Genomic DNA, 24787 nt, shown 5'->3' on the forward strand with positions numbered 1-24787 from the left:
ATATATATATATATATATATATATATATATTTCTAGTTATTCTCAGCTTGGCTAAAATTTGCACTTTGTGAGTGCAGTGTCTGTAAAAGTAAATGTGTAAGGTTGTGTAAATTGATTGATCAAAAGAGGTGGCAACCCTGTTTTTACATATGTGCCCTTTGAATGCATTTGTGTGTTAAGAGTTGAAGTGTGTGTGGAGTTTGTGATTATATGTGGCTTGGCACTTTTCCCCCTCTCGTCATTGGTAAGTGTTCTCGCGTGGCCGCTCGAGAGCTGCAGGTGTCACCCTGCGAGGCCTGCAGTCTGTGTCTGGCTCCACCGCTGCTGGAACATGAGTGTCTGTGTCTGAGAAAAACTGTGTGTGTTTGAAACTGTGTGTTGTGTTTCTCAGAATTTTTGGGGAAAGGTCCATCTGAGACATGTCCTGCCTGCTGCGCTGTGTGACTTGCTCCTGTGTGCCCTTGCAGCGGCCTCATGCCCTGTGGAAGACGGCAGGGAGACGACTCTTCCAGACCTTCACTGTTCTGTGTGATCAACAGGCGAATAAAGGTGAGTGCAGCCTTATACAGCCCTATATAAACACCACACAAACATTTTGTGCCATTTCAAGTTCACATGAGGTTACACAGCTGCTCTGAGCTCATTTAAACCCATCAAGATAACTGAGAACAGTAAGAAAGAAGTGCAGTTGTTCACAGAGGGTTTCTCTTATGGAGCTAAAACCGCAGTAACTCATTTAAGTTTAGCTTCAGTGCTGGTGTTATGAGTTGTAGTGATAGAGGTCAGTTAAAGGTAAAATGTAGTTGATGGTCTGAACTCTCAAAATCTTCTCAAAGTGTCTTAATAATAGTTACACAGTGTGTGTGTGTGTCATGTCCTTTCTTGCCATTTGCTTGTGTGTGTCACTTTAGACTGTGTGTGTTGGTTTACAAGGTCATTCTGTATATTATTGGATTTCTGCCAATAAGTGACTACTAATGTCTGCTGCCTCACTCTGATTGGATGTCTCCACGCCAATTTTGGAGAGAAATGTGTTAGCTGAGCTGCCTGTGACGCTGCACTGAATGTCGCCAGTGTGGAACACAATGTTTGAGTGTGTGTACAGAATCCCCCTACAAAGACGGTATAACCTGAAATATCAACATTTGTGAGGAGCCAAATCGAGCCACAAAGAAAAAAAACATCATATTGTCTAAATAATGTATTATTTCCTATGTGAAATGCAAATGGTTTTCTTTTAAATGTAGGGTTTAGGTTAGGGTTAGTCTTATTTCAACTAGATTTATACATTTTCTGAAGAAAACTTGAGTGTGCTTACCTGGGCAAAACACTCTGTTTGGTTGCCCAGGTATTACTAAGTGTTCTGAGAGTTTTTACAACATGATCACATGGAAAGTCGGCATGTTGTTTCAGAGAGTTCCAGTTCCCTACATAGTCGGCTACATTATGCTAACTCACTGACAGGCACCATCTCCTATCAGACATTTTTGCATCAGCTTCAGCATGTTTACTTTCCCCACGGTGCAACTGGAAGGATGTTGCGTCAACAGCGTGGGAGACCCGGGTTCGGATTCTGTATTGAAACCAGCCTGTTTACTTTCCTCATGATGCAACTGGAAGCGCATTGCGTCAACAGCGTGAGAGACCTGGGTTCAGAGCCTGTGCTGAAACCAGGAAGTAATTGCGTTCGAATATTCAGTGATGTGCGAGATTCGGAGGTTGTGTTTTTCCCTCTAACATAAACTTTTTACTCCACTGATGGTTAGATTTAGGTTTGAGTTTTGGGTTGGAGGGTTCAGTTTATAAAATATGCATTCCTCTTCTCTGTATTATAGCCTGTTCAGCTGAAAGCAACTCGCTTCAGAACTCGGTTGTGGCTTTCCTGTCTGTCAGTCTGTTTTTTGTATAACATTCCTAAGCAGTTGCTAGGGTGCTGTGGGTGTTTTCTAGTGATCTGTTAAAATAGCCCGCCACCAAGTCTCTATGAAAATCTGTTCTCCAGATATGGCTCGGGTCCCTCCTTCAGTCAGTGCAGGATGAGGTACATGCTGAATGTTAAAGTGATACCTTGAGTTAAAGGGCTTGTTCACAAACATCGTGGGGGGGTGTAGAGTCACATGGGGTAACCTTTTTGTGGTCGCTATAATGTGGTTCTCACTCTCAGTGGTGCACATGGTGAGTTGTGCATGTATAACGTGCTCCACAAGCCATGTGATAAGATGTGTGGATTGACGGTCTCACACGTGGAGGCAACTGAGATTCGTCCTCCGCCACCCAGACTGAGGCGAGTCACTACGCCACCACGAGGACTTAGAGCGCATTGGGAATTGGGCATTCCAAATTGTGGAGAAATAAAATAAATAAATAAAGACGTAGTGTCCTTAATTTAAGAACAGCAGGTCCCCACCATGATATAAAAATATGTGTATGTGTGTGTGTCACAGGTGTGTTGTATAAGGACGTCCTGGTGGGTGTCCCTAAAGAGATCTTTCAGAATGAGCGGCGAGTGGCGGTGTCGCCCGCGGGTGTCCAATTGTTGGTCAAACAGGGCTTCCTTGTGCAGGTTGAGTCTGGTGCCGGGCGGGAAGCTAAGTTCTCAGATGATCAATACCGGGCTGCTGGAGCCCAGATCACAGACACGAAGGGAGCGTTTGGATCAGACCTGGTCTTGAAGGTGAGAGTGCCCATTTAATGTGTCAGACATGATTAATCCAGATTCAGTGATTTTTCACACTATAAAGTGGTTTACATATCCCAGATTACACTTAAAAATAAACACATCGTAAAGGGAACAATGGAAAGGAGGAGGCGAGAACCGACTTGACAATATAAATAATAGTTTAATGATAAACTGAAACAAAAAGACACAAACATAAAAACACAGGGCGGACAGCTGCCTGTAAACGCTCTCTCTCTGTTGCCCCACCATCTGCAGTCAGCCTTTATCCCTCTCGGAGGCTTGATTTGCCTGATAAGGGGCAAGATGTGTAAAATCATGACCCGGCCCCGCCCTCAGACCTGCCACACACATCTGCTCAAAGAGACTGTTACAGTCACAGCAAATCACACCTGTAAACTACCCTCAAACTCTGATGTCAGTGAAAACAGCTTTATAGAGCATTTTTGAGATGACTCAAAAACAACAGCTTATTAAAACAAATCTGACAACTTAAGAAGACCACGCTGCATTTTTCGTGAAAATGTAAACAGTCATGCACACAACATACATTGGATAAGCTGGTAAGAACCCAGGTAAAGATGATTACATGCTAAACTAAACCGGTGTAATGAGTAAAAACCTAGGTGTACAAATGGGTTTCCTGCTGAAACCGTTTATGACCTTGCCCGAATAATGGAAAACAATTCAAAGTGTTTAAATGATCTTACGTGTTGTCGACTAATGCACAATTGTTTTAAGAATGTGCATGTAAATGTGCTCATTAAAGGGACAGTTCACCCAAAAAGAAAACTCTCTCATAATTTACACACCTTCATGTCATCCCAGATGTTTATTACTTTCTTTCTTCTGCTGAACACAAATGAAGATTTTTAGAAGAATATTTCAGCTGTGTAGGTCCATACAATGCAAGTGAATGGTGATCAGGCCTTCGAAGCACCAAAAAGCACATAAAGGCAGCATAAAATTAATCCATAAGACTCCAGTGATTTTATCCATGTCTTTTGAAGTGATCCCTTCAGTTTTAGGTGAGACCAAAATGTAACTTATTTTTCACTGTAAATCCTGATTGCAGTCTCCTTGATGATCATGATTTCAAGCTCAATTACACATCCTAGTGCCATCTAGCGCTCTGCACATTTGTCAAGCACTAGAAAGTGTAACTGTGCTTGAAATCATGATCATGCCTAGAGACTAGAATAGCAAGATGTACAGTGAAAAAAGAATAATATCTGTGGATCACTTCAGAAGACATTGATTTAACCACTGGAGTCTTATGGATTACTTTTATGCTGACTTTATCTACTTTTTGGAGCTTTTGGAGTTCTGGTCACCATTCGCTTGCATTGTATGGAGCTACAGAGCTGAGATATTCTTCTACCAATCTTTGTGTTCAGCAGAAGAAAGAAAGTCGAGCACATCTGGGATGTAATGAGGGTGAGTAAATGATGAGAAAATTTTCATTTTTGGGAGAACTATGACTTTAAGTGTTTTGAGGAAATGTGCTCACTTATCATAAAAATAATGCAAAAAAATATAAAAGTTTTTTTTAAATAGGCTTCATTTGTATCTATGCAAAATGTAATTTGTTATTTTTATTTTGATTTTGGGGTGAAATATAACCTGAACATTTCTTCAGGAGATTTACCTTGTGTCTCTATGACTCTCTGTCCTATACACTATAATTCATTAATTTATTCTCCAACCTTATTTTAAACTCTTCTCTGAGTAAATGTCTTCATAAATGTCTTTGCAGGCTTTTTTCTTTTCTTGGTGTAAAAACTGTTTTGTTAATGTAATGTGGTGTGTCTAGTCGCACTGCAGTCCGTCCTTAAGGTGGGTTGCAGACACGCAGCGTGTGGCTAACATGTCATATGTTGCAGGTTCGAGGGCCGGTCTTTAACGAGGCATTACGAGTGCATGAGGCAGAACTACTGAAGCCCAAATCCACACTGGTGAGTTTCATCTATCCTGCACAGAATCCAGAACTCATGGACAAACTGACCAAACAGCAATGTACTGTACTCGCTATGGACCAAGTGCCCCGGGTCACTATTGCTCAGGGTTACGACGCCCTCAGCTCCATGGCCAACATTGCAGGGTAAGAATGGCGACATATCTCTCTCTTTCTCACTCTGTAAATTTTTTATGATAATAAAACATATCCATAAATCCCTCATCTGCAGGTATAAGGCTGTAGTTCTTGCAGCCAATCACTTTGGCAGGTTTTTTACTGGTCAAATCACAGCGGCAGGAAAAGTTCCTCCAGCTAAGGTACACACACACAAATATATATGCATATACAGCATCCCCAAAAAGTATTGTATTGTAAATATCATTGCATTAGATAACAAATGTAACAAATGTTGCTAGAGCTTTCCTCAGAACTAACTTCCCTTTTTCTGGGCCATTTTTGCAATGACTTCTCAGAAAGTTGTGCCAAGGTGATTTTTAGTAGATGTATGAAGTCAGTTACTCTTAAAGAGATAGTCCACCCAAAAATTGTAATTCTCTCATAATTTTCTCACCCTCATGCAATCCCAGATGTGTATGACTTTCTGCCTTCTGCTGAACACAAACAAAGTATTTTTAGAAGAGTATTTCAGCTCTGTATGTCCATACAATGCAAGTGAATGTTACCAAAATTGTTAAGCTTCAGAAAGCACATAAAGGCAGGATAAAATCAATCCATAAGACTTCAGTGGTTAAATCTATATCTTCAGAAGCGATATGATTGGTGTGGGTGAGAGAAAGATAAACATTTAAGTACTTTTTTTACTTTAAATTCTTCTCCCTGTTTAGTAGGTGGCAATTTGCACGAAGAATGTGAATCAGCGACAAAAAAAAAAGAAGAAGAATGTGAAAGTGGAGATTTATATTAAAAATGGACTTAAATGGGGTCTGGGTAGCTCAGCGAGTATTGATGCTGTCTACCACACCTGGAGTCACGAGTTTGAATCTAGGGCATGCTGAGTGACTCCAGCCAGGTCTCATAAGCAACCAAATTGGCCTGGTTGTTAGGGAGGGTAGAGTCACATGGGGTAACCTCCTCATGGTCACTAGAATGTGTTTCTTGCTTTCGGTGGGGCACCTTGTGAGTTGTGGGTTGATGCCGTGGAGATTAGCGTTAAGCTTCCACATGCGCTACGTCTCCGAAGCAGTGTTGTAGTCAAGACCACCTAAACCGAGACCGAGTCATGACCAAGACCAGAGTGTATCAAGACTGAGACAAGACCAAGACATTGAGGGGTCGAGACCGAGTCAAGACCAAGACCAAGGCAGGGCAAGACCGAGTCAAGATCAAGACCAGACCAGTGCGAGTCCCACACTGCATGACATACTTAGATAAAACGTGGAACATGCAAACATAGGCACCTCTCAAATTGATCTGAAAGATCCACGTTCCTATAAAAACCCCACAAAAAGCATTCACCTGTTTTATTGCCACACATACATATATATAATATTTATAATATAATAATATAATATATAATGTTGTTATTTTGAACCAACAAGTGTGTGCAATTTTGCTAACCACATAGAAAATAGAACAAAGAATACCAAACATCCAACATATAAAATGCAGAAAAGCTGTAAATGTGTTTCAAAAATTATGACATAATATGCCAAACCTGAACAATTTCAGTGGCCTTCAAAAAGTGGTCTTGAGTACTACATCACTACTTCAAAGTAACGTGCTCAACAAGCCATGTGATAAGATGTGCGGATTGATGGTCTCAGACGTGGAGACAACTGAGATTCATCCTCCACCACCCAGATTGAGGCGAGTCACTATGCCGCCACAAGGACTTAGAGCGCATTGGAATTGGGCATTCCAAATTGGGGAGAAAAGAGGAGAAAATCACAAAAAAATACAAATAATAAATTAGGACTTAAATATTGTTCTGTTTCTCACCTAATCCTATCATATCACTTCTGAAGATATACTGTAGATTAAAACACTGGAGTTATATGAAATACTTTTATGCTGCCTTTATGTGCTTTTGGAGCATCAAAGTTCTGGTCACCATTTACTTGTATTGTATGAACCTACAGAGCTGAAATATTCTTCTAAAAATCTTCATTTGTGTTCAGCAGAAGAAAGTAAGTCACACACATCTGGGATGGCAGTACAGTTAGTAAATTATGAGAGAATTTTCATTTTTGAATGAACCGTCCCTTTATGTTCACTCAGTTGTCCTAGCTTAGTAACAACAGGTGTAGTACCTCACATTAACTGTGGACATGCTCTGTTAAAGTTTTACATCCACTAAGGGTCAGAATACTTTTTGTCGTATCTAATGTTTAGTTATTAGATCTGTATTAATGATGTTCATTGCATTTGTCTGTGTGTGTGTGTGTGTGTGTGTGTGTGTGTGTGTGTGCGTGTGTATGTGTATGTAGGTGCTGATTATTGGTGGTGGTGTTGCTGGTTTGGCTGCGGCTGGTGCAGCTAAATCAATGGGAGCCATTGTCAGAGGATTCGACACCAGGTAAGTGAGGAAACATGAGTTTGATTGGTTAAGCTCACATCTGTCTTGTGTTATAAACTGTTTTGACTGGCATCTCTTTATCCCTTATTAGACCAGCAGCACTGGAGCAGTTCAAATCGTTTGGAGCAGAGCCGCTGGAAGTAGAAATTGCAGAGTCGGGTGACGGGGTCGGAGGTTATGCCAAAGAAATGTCCAAAGAGTTTCTGGAGGCGGAGATGAAACTTTTTGCCAAACAGTGCAAAGATGTTGACATACTTATCAGCACTGCTCTTATTCCTGGTGAACACGCACAAAAACACACACAATTTTCCATTGTCTCAAACACATTCACAATACATCACAATCATGAAGACATGTGCAATGAGTTTTACAAGTATGTGCAGACTCCTAAAGCTCTTTCACATTACTTGCACCATGGCTTCAACACACCTCTCAGCACAAGCACCTTCGGTCACTTTTACCTTCACATGAAAAGGTTTGCAGAAAGCTAAGTCATGTGAAAGGGCCTTCCTTCAATCACATGGTGGTGTGTTTGTGCAGGTAAAAGAGCTCCAGTCCTCATAAAGCGTGAGATGGTTGAGAGTATGAAGGACGGCTCAGTGATCGTGGATCTGGCTGCTGAAGCTGGAGGAAACGTCGAGACCACCAAACCTGGACAACTCTATGTCCATGAGGTGCATCATAACCTCTATCAGAATGACAGTTTATAGACTGAATCATGTATTTATTTACATCATCATTACCCTGCTGGTTTATTCTGTAGGGTGTGACACACATTGGCTTCACAGATCTGCCAAGTCAGATGCCCACTCAGGCCAGCTCACTTTACTCCAACAATATCATAAAACTGCTAAAGGCCATCAGCCCTGATAAAGATTACTTCCATTTTGAGCCCGCCGATGAGTTTGATTATGGGACTCTGGATCACGTGATCAGAGGGACTATGGTGATGAAGGTGACACTCACTCTTCCTTTCTAACTTTAACAGAAATTTCACTTGAAACCAAATAAATAAAAATTAGATTGTCTGAACATTTTACACATACTGAAATGATTTGGTCATTTTCAGGATATAAAATAAAATAAAGAACTTAGCTGTCATTATTAAAATCTCAAACTAACAATAACTTTCTCTTATGTAATTCATTTGATTATATTCATATGTTCATATTCTATCTTATTCATTTTTCAGGAAGGTATTAATATTTTCCCCGCCCCACTGCCAAAAACCACCCCACCTCCAGCGCCCACTAAACAGAAGACTGTTGCTGAGCTGAAAGCCGAAAAACACGCAGAAATTTCCCCCTTTAAACGCACCATGACATCAGCAGGCATCTACACAGCAGGTGAAGAGGAGACAGAGAGACAAGAAGAATGAATGAATGACTCTTACTGAGGAACTCTCTCTCTCCATCATTGTGCAGGTCTGTCGTCAGTTGTGGGCTTGGGTATCGCATCACCTAATGCTGCTTTTACACAGATGGTAACCACCTTTGGTCTTGCTGGAATTGTGGGATATCACACTGTGTGGGGTGTGACACCAGCACTGCATTCACCACTGATGTCAGTGACCAACGCCATCTCAGGTTAGACACAAACACTGATCTTAGCTCTCTCATGTGTCTTTTATAATTTGTTCATGTGTAATAAGTGTGTGTTGATTGTGTGTGTGCAGGACTGACAGCAGTAGGTGGGCTGGTGTTAATGGGTGGAGGTTTAACACCCTCATCTGTGCCTGAAACTTTGGCTCTGCTCGCAGCATTTGTGTCCTCCATCAACATCGCAGGTCAGAGCAGCTACTCAATAAAATACATCCCACACCAAATAATTTACTCATCCCATAAACTCATACCTGCAAACTTGTTTCCTTTCAGCGAAATTCATTGTTTTAGATATTAGGCTTGGGATCGATGCCTTCTTCATGCATCGATAATCGCATATTTTTCCAATAAATTCGACCAAATCATTATCAAATGACAAATTTTATTTACTCTAGCCATTGCTGGATGATATATTGTCTATATGTTTCTTTCATAGTGCCTACACAATGTATTTTCAGTTCAAATGTCTTTTTGTGGTTTGACAGCTTGATTGAAAAACCTATTCAAGGCTTCATACAGAGAAATAGCATAATAAACGTCTTGCAGTTACACCAGTTTCATACACTAACCTGCAAACTCATCAAAGTCACTTTGTTCATTCTTGAAGAAGTACAAAAACCTTCGTAACTCATCCTGTGTGTGTGTGTGTGTGTGTGTGTGTGATCGTGACCGGCTTCAGTAAATGTTATGTCACCCCCTTGTGGTCTCCCATCATTATTACACAATAATGTTTCACAGATGGCCAACTGAGTGATATGGAAACCATGCAAATTAGGCTTCTAATTTAAATGTCTGCTCGTTTTAATATTTCGATGCCTCAAAAATATATTGATAAAATAACGTGCCAAACAATAATTTATATATCAATATATTATGACATCCAAAGGCATTGCTTAAGTTTTTCACTGTAGTAATGCATAAAAGACGTAATCTAGCAACTCATGTAAGCAAGGTGTTGGTAGTAGTAGTAGTTAGTAGTAGTAATAATAATCATTTTAAAAACAATGACAAAAAATTTGCAATAATAATAAGAATGACTGCATGGGGGCTATACTTTTGAAAGGATGGAATTAATTTGGGGTTCAGTGGTTAGCCTCACAGCAAGAAGTTCCCGGGTTTGAGTCCCATGGCAACTGTGCCATTCTGTGTGGAGTTTACATATTCTCCCTGTGTTCGCATAGGTTTCCTCCAGATGCTCCAGTTTCCCCCACGAGTCCAAAAACATGCAGGTTAAGTGAATTGGAGACTCTAAATTGGTATGAGTGAGTGTCCCCCCTTGCATCAGGAAGGGCATCTAGCATAAAACCTATGCCAAGTAAAATATGTGGATCACGGATGGTCTGCTGTGGCGACCCCTAATGGGAGCAGCCAAAAGAATGACTATTTGGAAAGGAAATTTATTTTATTTATTTTTTTAAATAGAATTACATAGAAAAGTAAATATGTTAATAGATGCATGTAAAAAGCACTAATATTACATTATAGTTTATTTAAGTTACTCCCCCTCCCTCCCCCACACCATGTCACCTTGTCCAATTTTATCCTGAGTTTGCAGGTATGAAAACCACACACCATAATTGACACCACACACTGCATAAACAACATCTACACCACACAAACATTTACAACACCTATTAATTACACCCTTAACACAATGTTATAACCTAAGAACTACACTTTATACCATAGTACTAATATACACAATAAATTACTACTTGCTACATTCTGCATGTAATATTGCATACAGTATGACACAATAGTAAATACAAGTCCCTGCTACATTCTAGAAACATTGATGTTATTTTCTTTAGGTGGTTTCTTGATCACCCAGAGAATGTTGGACATGTTTAAGAGGCCTACAGACCCTCCAGAATACAACTATCTGTACGCTATACCTGCACTGGTGTTTGTGGGCGGTTACGGGGTGTCTGTAACCGGTGGTTACAACATTGAGCAGGTACTTCATGTTTGACAATGACATCTGTGAGAACTGTGCTAAAATGAGTTGTATATCTCTATCTACATGCTGTGTGTTTGTAGATGATGTATCTGGGATCAGGTTTGTGTTGCGTTGGAGCCCTAGCAGGGCTCTCGGCTCAGCGCACAAGCAGGTTGGGTAATGCCCTGGGCATGATCGGGGTGGCAGGGGGCATCACAGCCACACTGGGTGCACTGAAACCCTCCCCAGAACTGCTGTCGCAGATGTCACTCGCCATGGCAACAGGAGGAACTCTTGGTAAGATCTGAACAGCACTGACAGTTTAATCACACTGAGTCAGAGTTTTTCCATTTCTGAAAATTCTGAAAATTATCAGAACTATGAAATGACACATGAAATTATGGGAATTATGTTGTGACCAAATTAACTTCAAGGGCTCTATTTTCGTTAGCGCTCAAAGCACAGCACTACACACTAAGACTGTGTGCAGCGTCTTATCCAATTTACCCGAGAGCACAAATTCTAAGCGCAATTTTCGTTGCCAGCACGAAGCGCAAGTGGGCATTTTTGGGAGTGTTTGCGCTATCTGTGGGTGTAGGTGCGCAAACTGGGGGGTGTAGTGTATGTTAATGAAGTGGCTCAAAGTGCAATTTGCTATTTTCCTGAGAAATAGGTAATTGTTCTAAGACGTTCCAAAAGCACATCTTTTTGCAGCGCAAAATCAGAACTCACTTCCTGCATTTTCAGTTTGGAGATTCCACCATCAGGTGGTAATAAAGTGCATGTCCAAACTCTGAAAATACAGTGGAACATCAAATTATGTCCATGATAATCACTAGTGGCTGTTTTATGAAACAAATATTTATGAGATGTGTTAAACTAATTATTTTTACATTATGAATATTATATTTATATTTAAAATTTTATTTATTATGTCATTTGTATTAGTATTTTGCCACCTGTTGTTGCGGAGTGATTTTTATATCACTGCAAAAGGGGCCAATGAAAGAAGTTATATGTTTGAATTTGGTATGAATTTTTGAACACTTCGTTATTTTGATTATATTTTGTTTCGTTTGAACGTGCAATTGGTATTTAGAAATATTGTTGGTTTAATTTTTTCATGTTTCAATAAATGTATTTAATTTTTCAAACTTGACCGGTAGAAGTGAAGTGCATGCCGATACAATAACGGTTAATACTAGTCATGATTTGTGTGTTAGTAGAATACTTACATTCTCTAGAATTGAACTGGCTTAAATCCATATCCTGAACCACATTTTCCATGCGTAGAAAAGAAGCGGCACATTCAAAAAGGACACAATTAATGCACAAAAGTATCTAAGTCCATATTTCTATTCTTCTAATTCATTGCATACAGTCCATTTACACTACCAAGTTCTTATGAATGAGCTGTCTTTGTGTATATGGTGCATGAGGGAATTGACTATATAATAGGACACAAAGAAAAACCTCCGAATTGAAATGCAGCCCTTTAATTGTGTCCAAACTTTTATAGATGTGGATTGTGTGTGTATGTAATACATATGTTACATTTTAATGTCAGGTTTGACGATTGCGAAGCGCATTGAGATCACAGATCTGCCTCAGCTGGTCGCTGCGTTCCACAGTCTTGTGGGTCTCGCGGCGGTTCTTACCTGCGTCGCTGAGTTCATGATCGAACACCCACACCTGGATGTCCACCCGTCTGCCAATGTGTTGAAAATCGTGGCTTACCTGGGCACATACATCGGCGGAGTGACCTTTAGTGGATCTCTGGTTGCTTACGGAAAACTACAAGGTGAATTCCTTAAACAAAAATAGTTTTTGTAAACAACTGCTAACAGCTGTTCTGTCTTAAATCTGCTTTTATGAGCCCAGTAAGAGCTAGACAACAAGAATAGTCTCTTACTGGCTCTCAAGTTCTTTGAGAATTTAAGAGATGGCAGATAAGAGCCAGAAGATGTTATTTAAAGCTTTTATAAATATTCCATTACTTCCACAACCATTAACCGAGACAAAACCTGAATGTTGAATATTTCATAATATTTCGGTGTGTATATTTCAGGCAGGACACTTCACAGATGTTCATCATCAATTTTATTATGTTAAACCTCTGGTGTTAATTTACTGCTGATTTAATTTTCCTCACAGTGGACTGTAACTGTTGATCTGGAGGAGGTGAGAGATGTTCAAACACACATACACTTTTTAAATGACCTTGTTCGTGTGTGTGTGTGTTCAGGTGTGTTGGACTCAGCATCTCTGTTGTTGCCGGGGCGTCACATGTTGAACGCAAGTCTGATGGCAGCATCAGTGGGGGGGATGGTGCCCTTCATGTTGAGTGAAAGTTTCAACACAGGCTTGGGGTGCCTGCTGGGTGTGTCAGGCCTTTCCACAATCATGGTGAGCTGAACTTCACACCCTAAACACAGAGTAATGCAGTATCTCAGAGTAACAAAGAAGGTGAGCTTTTGCGTGCGTGTGTGTGTGTGTGTAGGGTGTAACACTCACAGCAGCTATAGGAGGGGCGGATATGCCCGTAGTCATTACAGTGTTAAACAGTTACTCGGGCTGGGCTCTCTGCGCTGAGGGATTTCTATTGGACAATAACCTCATGACCATTGTGGGTGCTCTGATTGGCTCATCTGGTGCCATCCTGTCTTACATCATGTGTGTGGTGAGTAAACATTGAGAATTATAATAAACAAGAGTAAATAAAGCTCAATTTCTCTGATGCTGGTGTGTGGTGTTCCTGTAGGCCATGAATCGGTCTCTTCCAAACGTCATTCTCGGTGGATACGGAACCACCTCCACTGCCGGCGGGAAGCCCATGGAGATTGTTGGCACACACACAGAAGTGAATGTGGAGCAGTCCATCGAAATGATCAAAGAGGCCAATACCATCATCATAACACCTGGTGTGACACACACAAACATTTATAGAGCCTTGAGGTGAATTATGCTGGTTAATAACAGAGTTTCCACAGTTATGGAAAACCTGTAAATATCAGGGAATTTTAAAATGCGGATTCCCAGGCCTGGAAAAGTCAAGGAAATTAGTCAATTAATCTTAAGTCATGGAACTTTCTATAGTGAATATATATTTTTCTAGTTATGTTCTACTCTAAAATGTTTATTTAGCTAGAAATTGCTCTTCATGAATCTGATCTCTATACAATGATCCTTATCCAGTAATCCAAATGACTGGAAAAAATTATGGAAATGTATTAGTCATAAAGTGTGAGAACCCTGTAGTAAAGAAATGTTCTGGGTTCAATGTAAGCATTGGCTTGACCAATGACATGAGTTTGGGGCAGGACTATCTGTTTGTTTGTTTTTGCAGTTACGTTTGGTGAGTCTAGTAGAGCAGAAATGACACACTTTAGCTTTAGTTTTATGTGTGAGGCTTACAACTCCTGTCATGAACACTTAAAGCCTTTAAGCTTGTGCATGATATGTGCATTGGCAAAAACAAGACATTGTACACACACAAAAATACAAAATAAATATGTTGGAGATGCTAACGAATAACTAGAATTTAATTTACTTAGAAAAGTAATCACATTACTAAAATTGCTAAAATTTATTTTAGACAACAGTTCAAATATTATTATTATAATTTTTTTTAACAACTATTAGTTAATTTAAGTTATTTAACAATAATACAATAATTTCTGCCTTTAAACCCTCAGGCTGCATGGCACTGTGTGCTTTCATTTAAAGTGCATTATTGTAAACACAATCTTTGCTTTTTAAAGGGACGAGTCAATAATTTTTTTTTTGTTGTGGTAATCAAATTTATGCTACAAGTGCTAAACTTACATTGAACCCAGAACATTTTCTAAAAGGGATAGTTCACAAAAAAATTCAAATTTATTCACTCACCCTCATACCATCTCAGATATGTATTACTTTTTTCTTCTGCAGAACACAAATTAAGATTACAGATCTCAGATCTGTAGATCCATACAGTGCAAGTGAATGGTGACCAGAAATCTGAAGGTCCAAAAAGCAGATCAAAGACGCATTAAAATAATCCATAAGACTCCAGTGGTTTAATCCATGTCTTCAGAAGCGATATGATAGGTGTGGGTAAGAAACAGATCAGTATTTAAGTCTTTTTTTTGTTTACTATAACTCTCCACAGGCACCACAGGTGACTTTGAGATGTAAAGTGAAAGTAGAGATTTATAGTAAAAAGGACTTAAAGGGATGGTTCACCCAATAGTTAAAATCCTCTGATAAATTACTCACCCTCTTGTCATCTGAGATGTGTATGAATTTCTTTCTTCTACAAAACACTTTTGAAGATTTGTAGAAAAAGATCCAGGCTCAGCAGGTCCTTAGAATGGGAGAGGATGGTGATTAGATATTTGTAGGTCCTGCTGAGCCTGGATCTTTTTCTAAAAATCTTCAGTGTTTTGTAGAAGAAAGAAATTCATACACAGCTCAGATGACAAGAGGGTGAGTAAATTATCAGAGGATTTTCACTTTTGGGTGAACCATCCCTTTAAATATTGATTTGTTTCACATCCACACCTATCATATAGCTTTTGAAGACATTGATTAACCACTGGAGTCTTTTAGATTACTTTCAGCTTCTTTGATCTGCTTTCTGGACATTCAAAGGACTGGTCCCCATTCACTTGCATTGTATGGACCTGTACAGAGGAGATATTCATCTAAAAATCTTTGTTTGCATTCTGCAGAAGAAAGTCATAAACATCTGGAATGACATGTTGTTGAGTAAATGATGAGAGAATTTAAAGTTTTGGTGAACTATTCTTTTAAATTAATTTCTGAGATCAGAGCTGTGTGACCACTAGAGTTCAGTGTTTCTGAAAACACTGTGGAACCTAGACACAAAACACTGAAAATGTTACAAAAAACACATCCACACATCTGTTTCTGTCCTCCATACACACTTGCATTAAACCGCAGCCTCATTGGGGGCCAAAGTAGAGAACAAACCATTAAACTCCAGACACAAACGACTACAAACGAGTGAGAAAAAAAATTAGATTAAAGAACGAGAGAAACTTAATAAGTAACAGAGACTGATGTAGAAAGTTAAACAGTGTAAAGAGTCTGATTATCCCAGAGACCCAATCAAATACTACAATAACTACTAAACACACCACCCCCAAACACATAGCACATCCAATGCCGCCCCCTAAAACCCCCCAAAGTGCCCCACACTCAAGAAGAGGTCACAAGTCTGTGCTTGTGCGTGTCTCGCCTCTACACGCGATCCTCATGGAGTTGTTCTCCAGGGAGACATCTGGGCTTCAGGAAACTCTGCAATCTGATTCTAATCAAACGGATTTCCCTGAAAGTCTTCACACGCACACGGCTGATTAAACAATTTTTCATGCTCCACCAGTTAATAGCAGTAAACTTGAAGCAAATGTAGATCTTTAAACATCAAGTAAAAGGGATTTAGGGGATTCCGCATTTACCTCACATTGTTTGAGGCTCTAGAAAGAAAACAAAAAAGAGTATTAACAAAATCCCAATTTACATGATTCGCACACTCTAAACATCAAAGGTATGTGTGTGTTCTCTGTGACAGGCTGGGGTCTGTGTGCAGCAAAGGCGCAGTATCCCATCGCTGACATGGTGAAGATGTTGAGAGAACAGGGCAAGAGTGTGAGGTCAGACACACAAATTACACAAACACCACACACACGAAAGCTCAACTCACGGTCACACACTTCTCAGGATGAGCTGATTGGTTCATTCACTCTGGTGTGGAGCTCTGATTTAGCCTAACATCCTTCACATCACAACCTCTTAAATGAGGGAGATTATAAAAAAAAATCCTTCAAACATCATCTCATGATGAATTCTCACATTTTACATCCAGAGTTTTTAATGTTTTTAGATCTTGGCAGGTCAAACAGCTTTACTGTGTTAGAATGAAGACCAAACACATCTGTATCTGATAAAAGTGTTGATAAAAGCGCTGCCTTTCTATATATGAAGAGAAGGGGTGTAAAACATTCGGGGAGTATTTACATGACAGGCACGCAGATGGTGGAATAAAAGACTCAGAATTCATATGATCAAGAATAAACTCTCACAAGTTCTGCTGTTCATATCTGCATACTGTTGAAAAGTGAAATATTACATTATTCTAACTCTGATTATAACACTTGCTCATGAAGTAATGATTCTCCACTAGTTTATTATCACTTTATTTGTAATCATTTGTACAAAACAGTGAATGTAATTGTCATTCAGAACATATCTCTCCTTGTCTCTCAGGTTTGGTATTCACCCGGTAGCAGGCCGTATGCCCGGGCAGCTCAACGTGCTATTGGCCGAGGCTGGAGTCCCATATGACATCGTCCTGGAGATGGATGAAATTAATGAGGATTTCCCAGGTCACTTTTAACAGCATTTCAACCCAAACTTCTAATCAACAGATTAGTTATAATCTGCAAATTAACACTATACAAACTGTGAGCCTCATTCATGAAACAAGAGCAGAACAAATTAGCTCATATTTCTTGAACAATGCCCATTATGTCTAAAAGTATATTTTTAACATTTCTGACAAAAATGTGAATAGTTTTTGCCCATGCAGAATTCACCATCGAGATAATTGTCCCCGGGGCATGATTTGAGGTATAATTAATGTTTGTAGCACAAATGGTATGGGATAAGTTACTGTACGTGTCAAAATTTAAAGGGATAGTTCACCCAAAAAGGAATATTCTCTCATCATTTAATCACCCTCATGCCATCCCAGATGTGTATGACTTACTTTCTTCTGCTAAACACAAATTAAGATTTTTAGAAGAATATCTCAGCTGTGTAGATCCATATAATACAAGTGAGTGGTGACCAGAACTTTGAAGCTCCAAAAATCACATAAAGGCCCAATGTTGGGAGGTATTCCACTACATAATACATACTGTAAAATGTCAGTAATATAATATAAATACTTCGGATTGTTTCTTGAGCACTTTCGTGATTGTTTCACGTGTTTTTGACTAAATAAGTGAAAAGTGTTAAAAGAAAAGTGTCAAAAAAAATTCTACCTCTACAGTAAATCAAAATACACTTTTATGAAAAAAATATATGCTATGAAAAATGCTAAAATTCATATTAAAAGTAATCTTTTTTAAGTACGTCTTTATAATAATATCAAAGGTCTTACAAGAGGAATTCATTATAAAATATAATCACGATGGCTTGAAATACCATTTCACAATAATGCTAAAAGATCATATGGCAATTTACACAAGAAACCATTTTTTAAAACACATTTTGTATTGATGTTTCAAACTTACTTCAAAACCCCACAGAGTGTACACAACAACAGCTTCTTCCGATCGTTTGTGTATTCTGTTCATAGAATGAGGCTGAAAATATATTTTTTGTAGCTTTCTAAATGATGCTGCAGGCTACATTAAGTATTTCTTATACAAGCATAATTTTATTTTTGTTAAATACCCAAACCGCAAAAAATAATTTGACAAAACATATAGCTTTGTAATTACGTACATATTGAATTTATATTTTATCTGTCAGAGCATTTCTAACTCTTGTTGTTGTTGTTGTTGTTGTTGTTGCTATAGATCCTCAATGGCGTCAGATCCACATTTTAATTGATAACAGTATAAGCACCCTGTCTGCTCATATGATGAATATATCATAATGTTTCACAGCTGTTCAAACACTCCTCAGATCGCTTCATTTAAAATCTTGAATGTTTTACAACTGAATAGACGAAATACAAAATAAAAAAAGTACTTTTTGAAAGTTACTGTATTCTGAGTACCAACTATTTAAATTGTAATTGTAGTGAAATACAGTTACTCATTTTGTATTCGTCAGAGTTTGTAAGGAAGGACCTAGAGATGCAGAAATACACAAAACACAGTTTAATGATGATGTAAATAGATAAGAGTAGATTACAAAATTGAGGAGCAATAGCAGTCATTAAAGTGGAGTAGCAGTTGAGGCAGTGATGGTGAGAAAGTGATGACAGCCACGGAAATGCCAGTGAGGTGTGGTAGTAGGGCAGAGTGAGATTCCCGGGCGAGCAGAACTGGAATAACAGCAAGCCGATAAATCCTGGTAAGTAGAGATGGAAAACAGCTATAATTCCACAGACAGGAAAACAGGAAACAAACTGGGGAAGCAAAGAACAAAAAACTAGACAGGAAAAAATAAACAGACTAGACTGGACTGGACAAGACTGAACTTGCGAGGCGAGACCGCATGTAATATAAATGGATTATAAAATAATCCACACAATTCCAGTGGATTAATCAATGTCTTCAAAAGTGATATGATAGGTGTGGGTGAAAAACAGTTAAATATTTAAGGCATTTTTTTTTATAAATCTCCACTTCCACTTTCTTTCACATTTTAAAAAGTGAAAGTGGAGATTTATAGTAAAAAGTTAAACCTATCATATTGCTTCTAAAGACATGGACTAAACTACTGGAGTCTTATGGATTACTCATATGTTGCTTTTTGGAGCTTCAAATGTTTGGTCACCATTCACTTGTTTTATGGAAAGTCATACACATCTGGCATGAGGGTGAGCAAATGATTAGAGAATTTTCCTTTTTGGGTGAACTATCTCTTTAATTGTTAGGGTTAGGGGGTTGTTTTATATCACTAACCCTAACTATGAGTGATAGTAATAGTCATGTCTGACTTTTCAAAAGGCATAACCCATTTTGAGATGACATTTCTGACCAGATAATTTACTGATATTTAAGCAGCCGTGCATTCAGGTGCAGATACTGCAGTAGGTCAGAAATCTACACACTGATGAGCTAATGTTTCGCAGACTGCTGTAGAAGTTGTATGGAAGCGGTTTGGACACATGTAGAGTTGTATAGCACATTTTGATCTTTGTAATAATTCATTCTAATTATGTAATTGTGCCTAGACATGCAACGTATCCCAGCAACCTTGTCTTGCTGCAACTGGCGTCTCTGTGGTCAGAGTGAGAGGGCAGCATGTGTTTTTGTTTAGTGAGAGCAGATAAGCATGTAGAGGGGGATAGAAACTCGATCCCATTGCATGAGAGGTTCTAATACAGTAGAGCACTCATCTACTATAGTGGCCTCTTATTGTTCTTTCTGTGTTTACATGGAATTTTGTAGAAACCGAACTGGCGCTTGTGATCGGAGCCAATGACACGGTCAACTCTGCTGCACAGGAAGACCCAAACTCTATAATCGCAGGGATGCCAGTGCTGGAAGTCTGGAAGTCCAAACAGGTTTGAGACATTCCATAATTATTCAAATCTTCAAATGCAAATATCACCACATACATCGACACATTTTACTCGCCATTAGTTCTTCTGCTGTTTAGGAATAATATAATCTATCCTTCTCCCTCCTTATTGCATCACTTTGACTGGACAGACCAAGTTTCTGAATACAAATAGATTTCACAAGTGTGTAAATGTGGACATTCATCTGATGTGAGAAAGTTCCGGAAGTTCAGAATGAGTCGTTTTTGCAGTTTAGTTTCAATAAATGGTGTTGTCGGAAAATTGTATTCCTTGTAATATGAGCTTTTTAAAACGGTCACAAAGGTGAATCAGTATTGACCTGAAACATGTTTGTCATGTGCAGGTGATCGTCATGAAGCGTACACTGGGCGTTGGCTACGCTGCAGTGGATAACCCCATCTTCTACAAACCCAACACTTCCATGCTCCTTGGAGATGCCAAGAAGACCTGTGACAGTTTACAGGCCAAAATAAGAGAGGCCTACTACTAACATGCATACATGTAGAACTGCAAGCCTTCCATCAAGGTCAAGAGCAAATCTTGCATTAACACACAATACGAGAATACAAGAAAATTATTTTATTGTCATATACACATTAAAGTGCCTTAAAAACAACATGTCAATCAGTTACCAGTGATGTCTCAACCATTCTGATAATATTTGCAATTACATTCAGTCTTTGATTTGTTAATAAAAAAATAAAATATCACTGTAACAAACTGGCAACTAGTAATATCTTTCAAATAAAAACACATGGCTTTAAATGCGTGTTCCTCTAACAGCTGGAGCATTTTATTGGAACGGTGTGTTCCTGTGGTTTAATCATTTGAGGTCTTTATTTATTTTTTTTAAACATGTCACACTTTCCCAGCAGACTGTTTGGCTTTCTTGATGAGTTTATGCAGGAATGAGAAGAAGAAAAGCAGATTGTCATATTTTCCTTTATACTCTGATAAATAGTGGCTGTGAAGGTCCTTCAGGAAGTAGTAAATGGCCTCTATGGTTGCTAGGTACATGTCTGGACACCATCTCTGGCGCTGCCAAAAACAGGTTCTTTTGCTCCTGAGCTCCACATTTGGTAAAAATATCAGAAATGACATCAGTTAACTTAAATCCCGTTTGAGATAATTAAACAGTTAAAGATGTAAGTTTCTGATGGTTTCAGCATTGTGCGCCAGTCAGAATGCTTTTTAAATTCTAATTTAATTCCTAAATTTGAATTGAGCTAGCAAACAGGATGCAGAACTAGCAATTCTGTGTAGAACTGTAAAACTGCTATGAAGATTTAAAAAATGTACTTACTTTTTCAATATGAATTACCTACATGTTAAATGGAAAAAATTAAAACCTATTTTAATGGCTATGTTAGTTGTTAAGAGAAACATGTCTAATCAGCTGAGAAAAATGTATTCTACTAGACGTAATTTATCAAAATTAATGAAGTAATTATTTTGCTGCACAAGACTTGCATTGATTGGACTAATAAAATTAATCTGTTGTGTGACTGTTGATTGTTTTTTTAATTGCAATATAGTCAATTTCTCTTCCTGTCATCCAAATGTAAATGTAATATCCTGTGGCCAATTCAAATTCAAACTCAACTGAAATGAATCAGTTCTTGAATTTTGCCCAATCCTGTCTGGTACCTTGTAGACGTTCATCTGTAATGATTCTGGTGTTTGGTTCCAGGTGCTATCGATGAAAACAACTCTTTGAATTGGACAGGTATGCTTGTCAGAAGCTGTGTCACTCTGTTTCTCCACCTTTAACCTCTTTGCTTTTGTCACACTGCTGTAGCTCTCTCCACTAGCACAAATATATTCCCATAATTGCTCCACTGTCATTGCATCTGGACCAGGAAACACCAGCACGATCTGTCGGAAGAACAGTGATTTATCACCTGAGAAGTTTTAAGCAAACAGTGAGATTTTAAATCATTACTTTCTATTCTTTTTTTTTCTTTTTTACATTTTATTAATTTTTTTCTCATAGGTTACAATCTAGTTGGTGGTAAGTAAAATATTGACATACAGATAACAGTAAAGGCATACATGACACTATATACATAAACACAGTGGGGATATAAGCAGCAGTGATACCCTTGGCATACAACAATTTAAATCATTAGAATAATGAATGAATCCATATGTTTAGAAAAATGTGCTCTTTCTTTAAATGTGCAAACCGAATTCTTTCAAGATGTTAAGACTTCCCTAGCTCAATAACCCACATATCAAAAGTTGATACTGTTTTTGACCTCCAATGTTGTATAAGTAAATTAAATACTTTCAATAAAATAAGTAATCTAGCCAGTAGTGTACTAAGACTTACAGCTTGTACCTCATATTTATTCAGCCCCAGCTCTGATCTAGCTACACCAAACAATGCAATAATTGGGTCAACCTTTATGGCTCTATACCCAATTCCTCCTCCCAGGCCTATTTAATTTGTACCAAGGATACTGGGTTCATCTCTTGAAGAATACCATACACTGTAGACCCTGAACCTTTCATAAAAGGCTTTATAGATGACAGTCTATCCAATACTGTATACTGTGGCTTCAACTCATATTGTGAAATGTGTGTTCGCTAAAAGTCCTTCATCTGTAGGTAGCAAAAAAAAATTAGAGGCTGGTAATTAATAACATTGTTGGAATTGTGAGAATGCTACAAGGCAGTCATCAAGATACATGTTGATAAATCTGACTATACCCTTCTCTTTCCAAATTTTAAAGATTGAATCCATCAGTGTAGGTTGAAAGGCATAATTCCAACAAATATGACTGTCAAAATACACCTTTGGGGCCTTGATTATAATCATCACCTGCTTCCATATTCTCAAAAAATTATGAATGACTGGATTAAAATCATACAAGGAGTTTTTCAATTGAACTGGCTATTGACGAATGCTGTTCTATCTGAAGCCAAGCAGGCATGTCCTGCACAGTGCATTTCGGAAGACAGTTCCACCAAAAAGAAAAATATTTAGCTGTGCTGCTAGATAATACAATATAAACTGCGGAAGAGAAAAACCTCCATCATTTTGGGGTTTACTAAAATGTTTTCTGGTTATCCGAGATTGCTTGGGGTATAGGGTTAGTCTACTAATCTCTTAACGTAACTTTGAGGAATGAACACCAGGTGGCCTGGAAAAGATAAAGGAACCTGGGCAGCACAACCATTTTTACTGCATTTATTCTCCCCACCATAGAAATTGACAACTGTACACCAAAATTCAAAAGTCTTATATATATATATATATATAATCCCAATTAAAGTGTAACAGCTTATTGAAAGTTATTGTAACTTGAAAGGATTTCTACTTGCTCACCTTTTCTACAGACTGATTGAGCTCTGGGATACAGGGGTAGGTGTAGATAGTGACGTCCAGTGGAGCAAGCAGTCTGGCCTGCACTGCGGTGCTCTTACCATCCGTTTCATTCGGGTGTTTGATGATGTCGATCTTCACTGGCAGCTGAAACAGACAAACATTTATTGAACTCTAACACACATCTCATCATCTGACTGCAACTTATCTTTTATTTATGAAAAAAATATTTCTTTCACCATGGCAAAACAAAAGGAGATTTTCATTGTTTGGTGAACTAACCCATTGCTCTGTAAAGTTCAATATTATAGAGTTACTGACTGAATTTCACTGTGGTATACATTGGGTTCATACACATTAACCTTCAAGACCATATGACCTAAAATGTCAAATCAACTGCAAATTGCACAGAAAATTATTCCCTCTGTTGCACAAAGCTTATTTTTGGGAGTTTTGCTTTGGTAGATTTAAATAGAATATTTACCTGTTTATAAATAGAATATGTGGTCCCTTTAAATCCTGAGTAATTTGCAGTTGATTTGACATATTTAGGTCAAATGGTCTTGAAGGTTAATGTGTGACCCGAATATCCAACGAATGTCAAACGTAAAACTTACTATACCGCAGTCTGAAAACCTATGTTCATTATGAAGGAATGATATGTGTGATCAGTGAAGCATGACTGACACGGAGTTTGTTAGAATGCTCTGTTATATTCAGTGCAGCCAGAACTTTGATTAAAACGATTAATTAGGCACGGACTCTGGGTTGTTGTATGACGTTCCGTCTAGTACAAACAGCCTTTAACGCCGCTCGCTATCAGAGACGTTTTCCAACACAAATGATGGTGCTCATATATGTTTTCCTGTGGCTCAAGCCCGACCAACGCACAGCAGCTGTAGCAGTAGAACATGCGCGACGAGCCACATCGCGAGCACTTTATCCGGCCGGCGCGCTGCGCGTCATCCAGCGGGACATGTGAGGCGAGCAGCAGCCCGCTCAGAGAGCTCCTCTCCCCTACAGCGCAGTCCTGGTCCGACATGAGCACAGAAACGAACTAGCCTGGTTTAATTTGCTGGTTTAATTTAACTGTCAAAGTGAACACACGGATGACAACAAATCCACATGGCACTACACACCGGAAACACACACCACAGGAAGCAGGGAGTACGGCTGGCGGTTACCAAGCAACAGACGCGGACGCGGTGGAGAGTTGGAGATGCAGAACGCTGAAGACAAGCCGATTTGTTCCCTCGAAGAATTTATTAAATCTCAAGGACTGGTAAGAGCCCTTAATTATAAATAAATAATAATTAGGATTCAGGTGTTTATTTTTTTTAATTTATTTTTACCTTTGCAAATTGAGTGAATTTTACGAGCCCACCTCAAAATGAAAGAAAACAATGAAATTACAGTTGAGGTCAGACGTTTAAATACACTTAGGTTGAAGTCATTAAAACTCATTTTTTTACCACTCCACA

General features: G+C 38.7%; 1 protein-coding gene and 1 pseudogene across 1 annotated transcript; one reads left to right on the top strand and one right to left on the bottom strand.

The window, feature by feature from the left end:
* The first annotated feature begins 259 nt into the window (after positions 1 to 259).
* nnt2 (nicotinamide nucleotide transhydrogenase 2) lies at positions 260 to 20753 on the top strand. The gene is made up of 21 exons (XM_052152471.1): positions 260 to 549; positions 2445 to 2674; positions 4561 to 4778; positions 4864 to 4951; positions 7082 to 7170; positions 7262 to 7449; positions 7711 to 7844; positions 7934 to 8125; positions 8363 to 8516; positions 8595 to 8756; positions 8846 to 8956; positions 10583 to 10728; positions 10812 to 11007; positions 12278 to 12511; positions 12956 to 13116; positions 13211 to 13390; positions 13472 to 13631; positions 16286 to 16367; positions 16981 to 17099; positions 19845 to 19960; positions 20322 to 20753. Exons 1-21 carry the CDS (start codon positions 420 to 422, stop codon positions 20466 to 20468), a joined length of 3237 nt encoding a protein of 1078 aa, XP_052008431.1. The 5' UTR covers positions 260 to 419; the 3' UTR covers positions 20469 to 20753.
* A 69-nt stretch (positions 20754 to 20822) lies between these two features.
* Positions 20823 to 24472, bottom strand: LOC127661659 (tRNA-uridine aminocarboxypropyltransferase 1-like; annotated as a pseudogene).
* Between the last annotated feature and the right edge of the window lie 315 nt (positions 24473 to 24787).

Source organism: Xyrauchen texanus, chromosome 21 (assembly GCF_025860055.1).
Source record: "Xyrauchen texanus isolate HMW12.3.18 chromosome 21, RBS_HiC_50CHRs, whole genome shotgun sequence".
NCBI classification, from domain to species: Eukaryota; Metazoa; Chordata; class Actinopteri; order Cypriniformes; family Catostomidae; genus Xyrauchen; species Xyrauchen texanus.

What these genes read in the sequence shown, in the direction of transcription:
- nnt2 (XM_052152471.1), top strand. Translation starts at nt 420, where the DNA reads ATGTCCTGCCTGCTGCGCTGTGTGACTTGCTCCTGTGTGCCCTTGCAG. An exon ending in GTGGTTACAACATTGAGCAG is followed by an intron (nt 10,729 to 10,811) that starts GTACTTCATGTT and finishes GTGTGTTTGTAG; the next exon opens with ATGATGTATCTGGGATCAGG. An exon ending in AATTAATGAGGATTTCCCAG is followed by an intron (nt 17,100 to 19,844) that starts GTCACTTTTAAC and finishes GGAATTTTGTAG; the next exon opens with AAACCGAACTGGCGCTTGTG.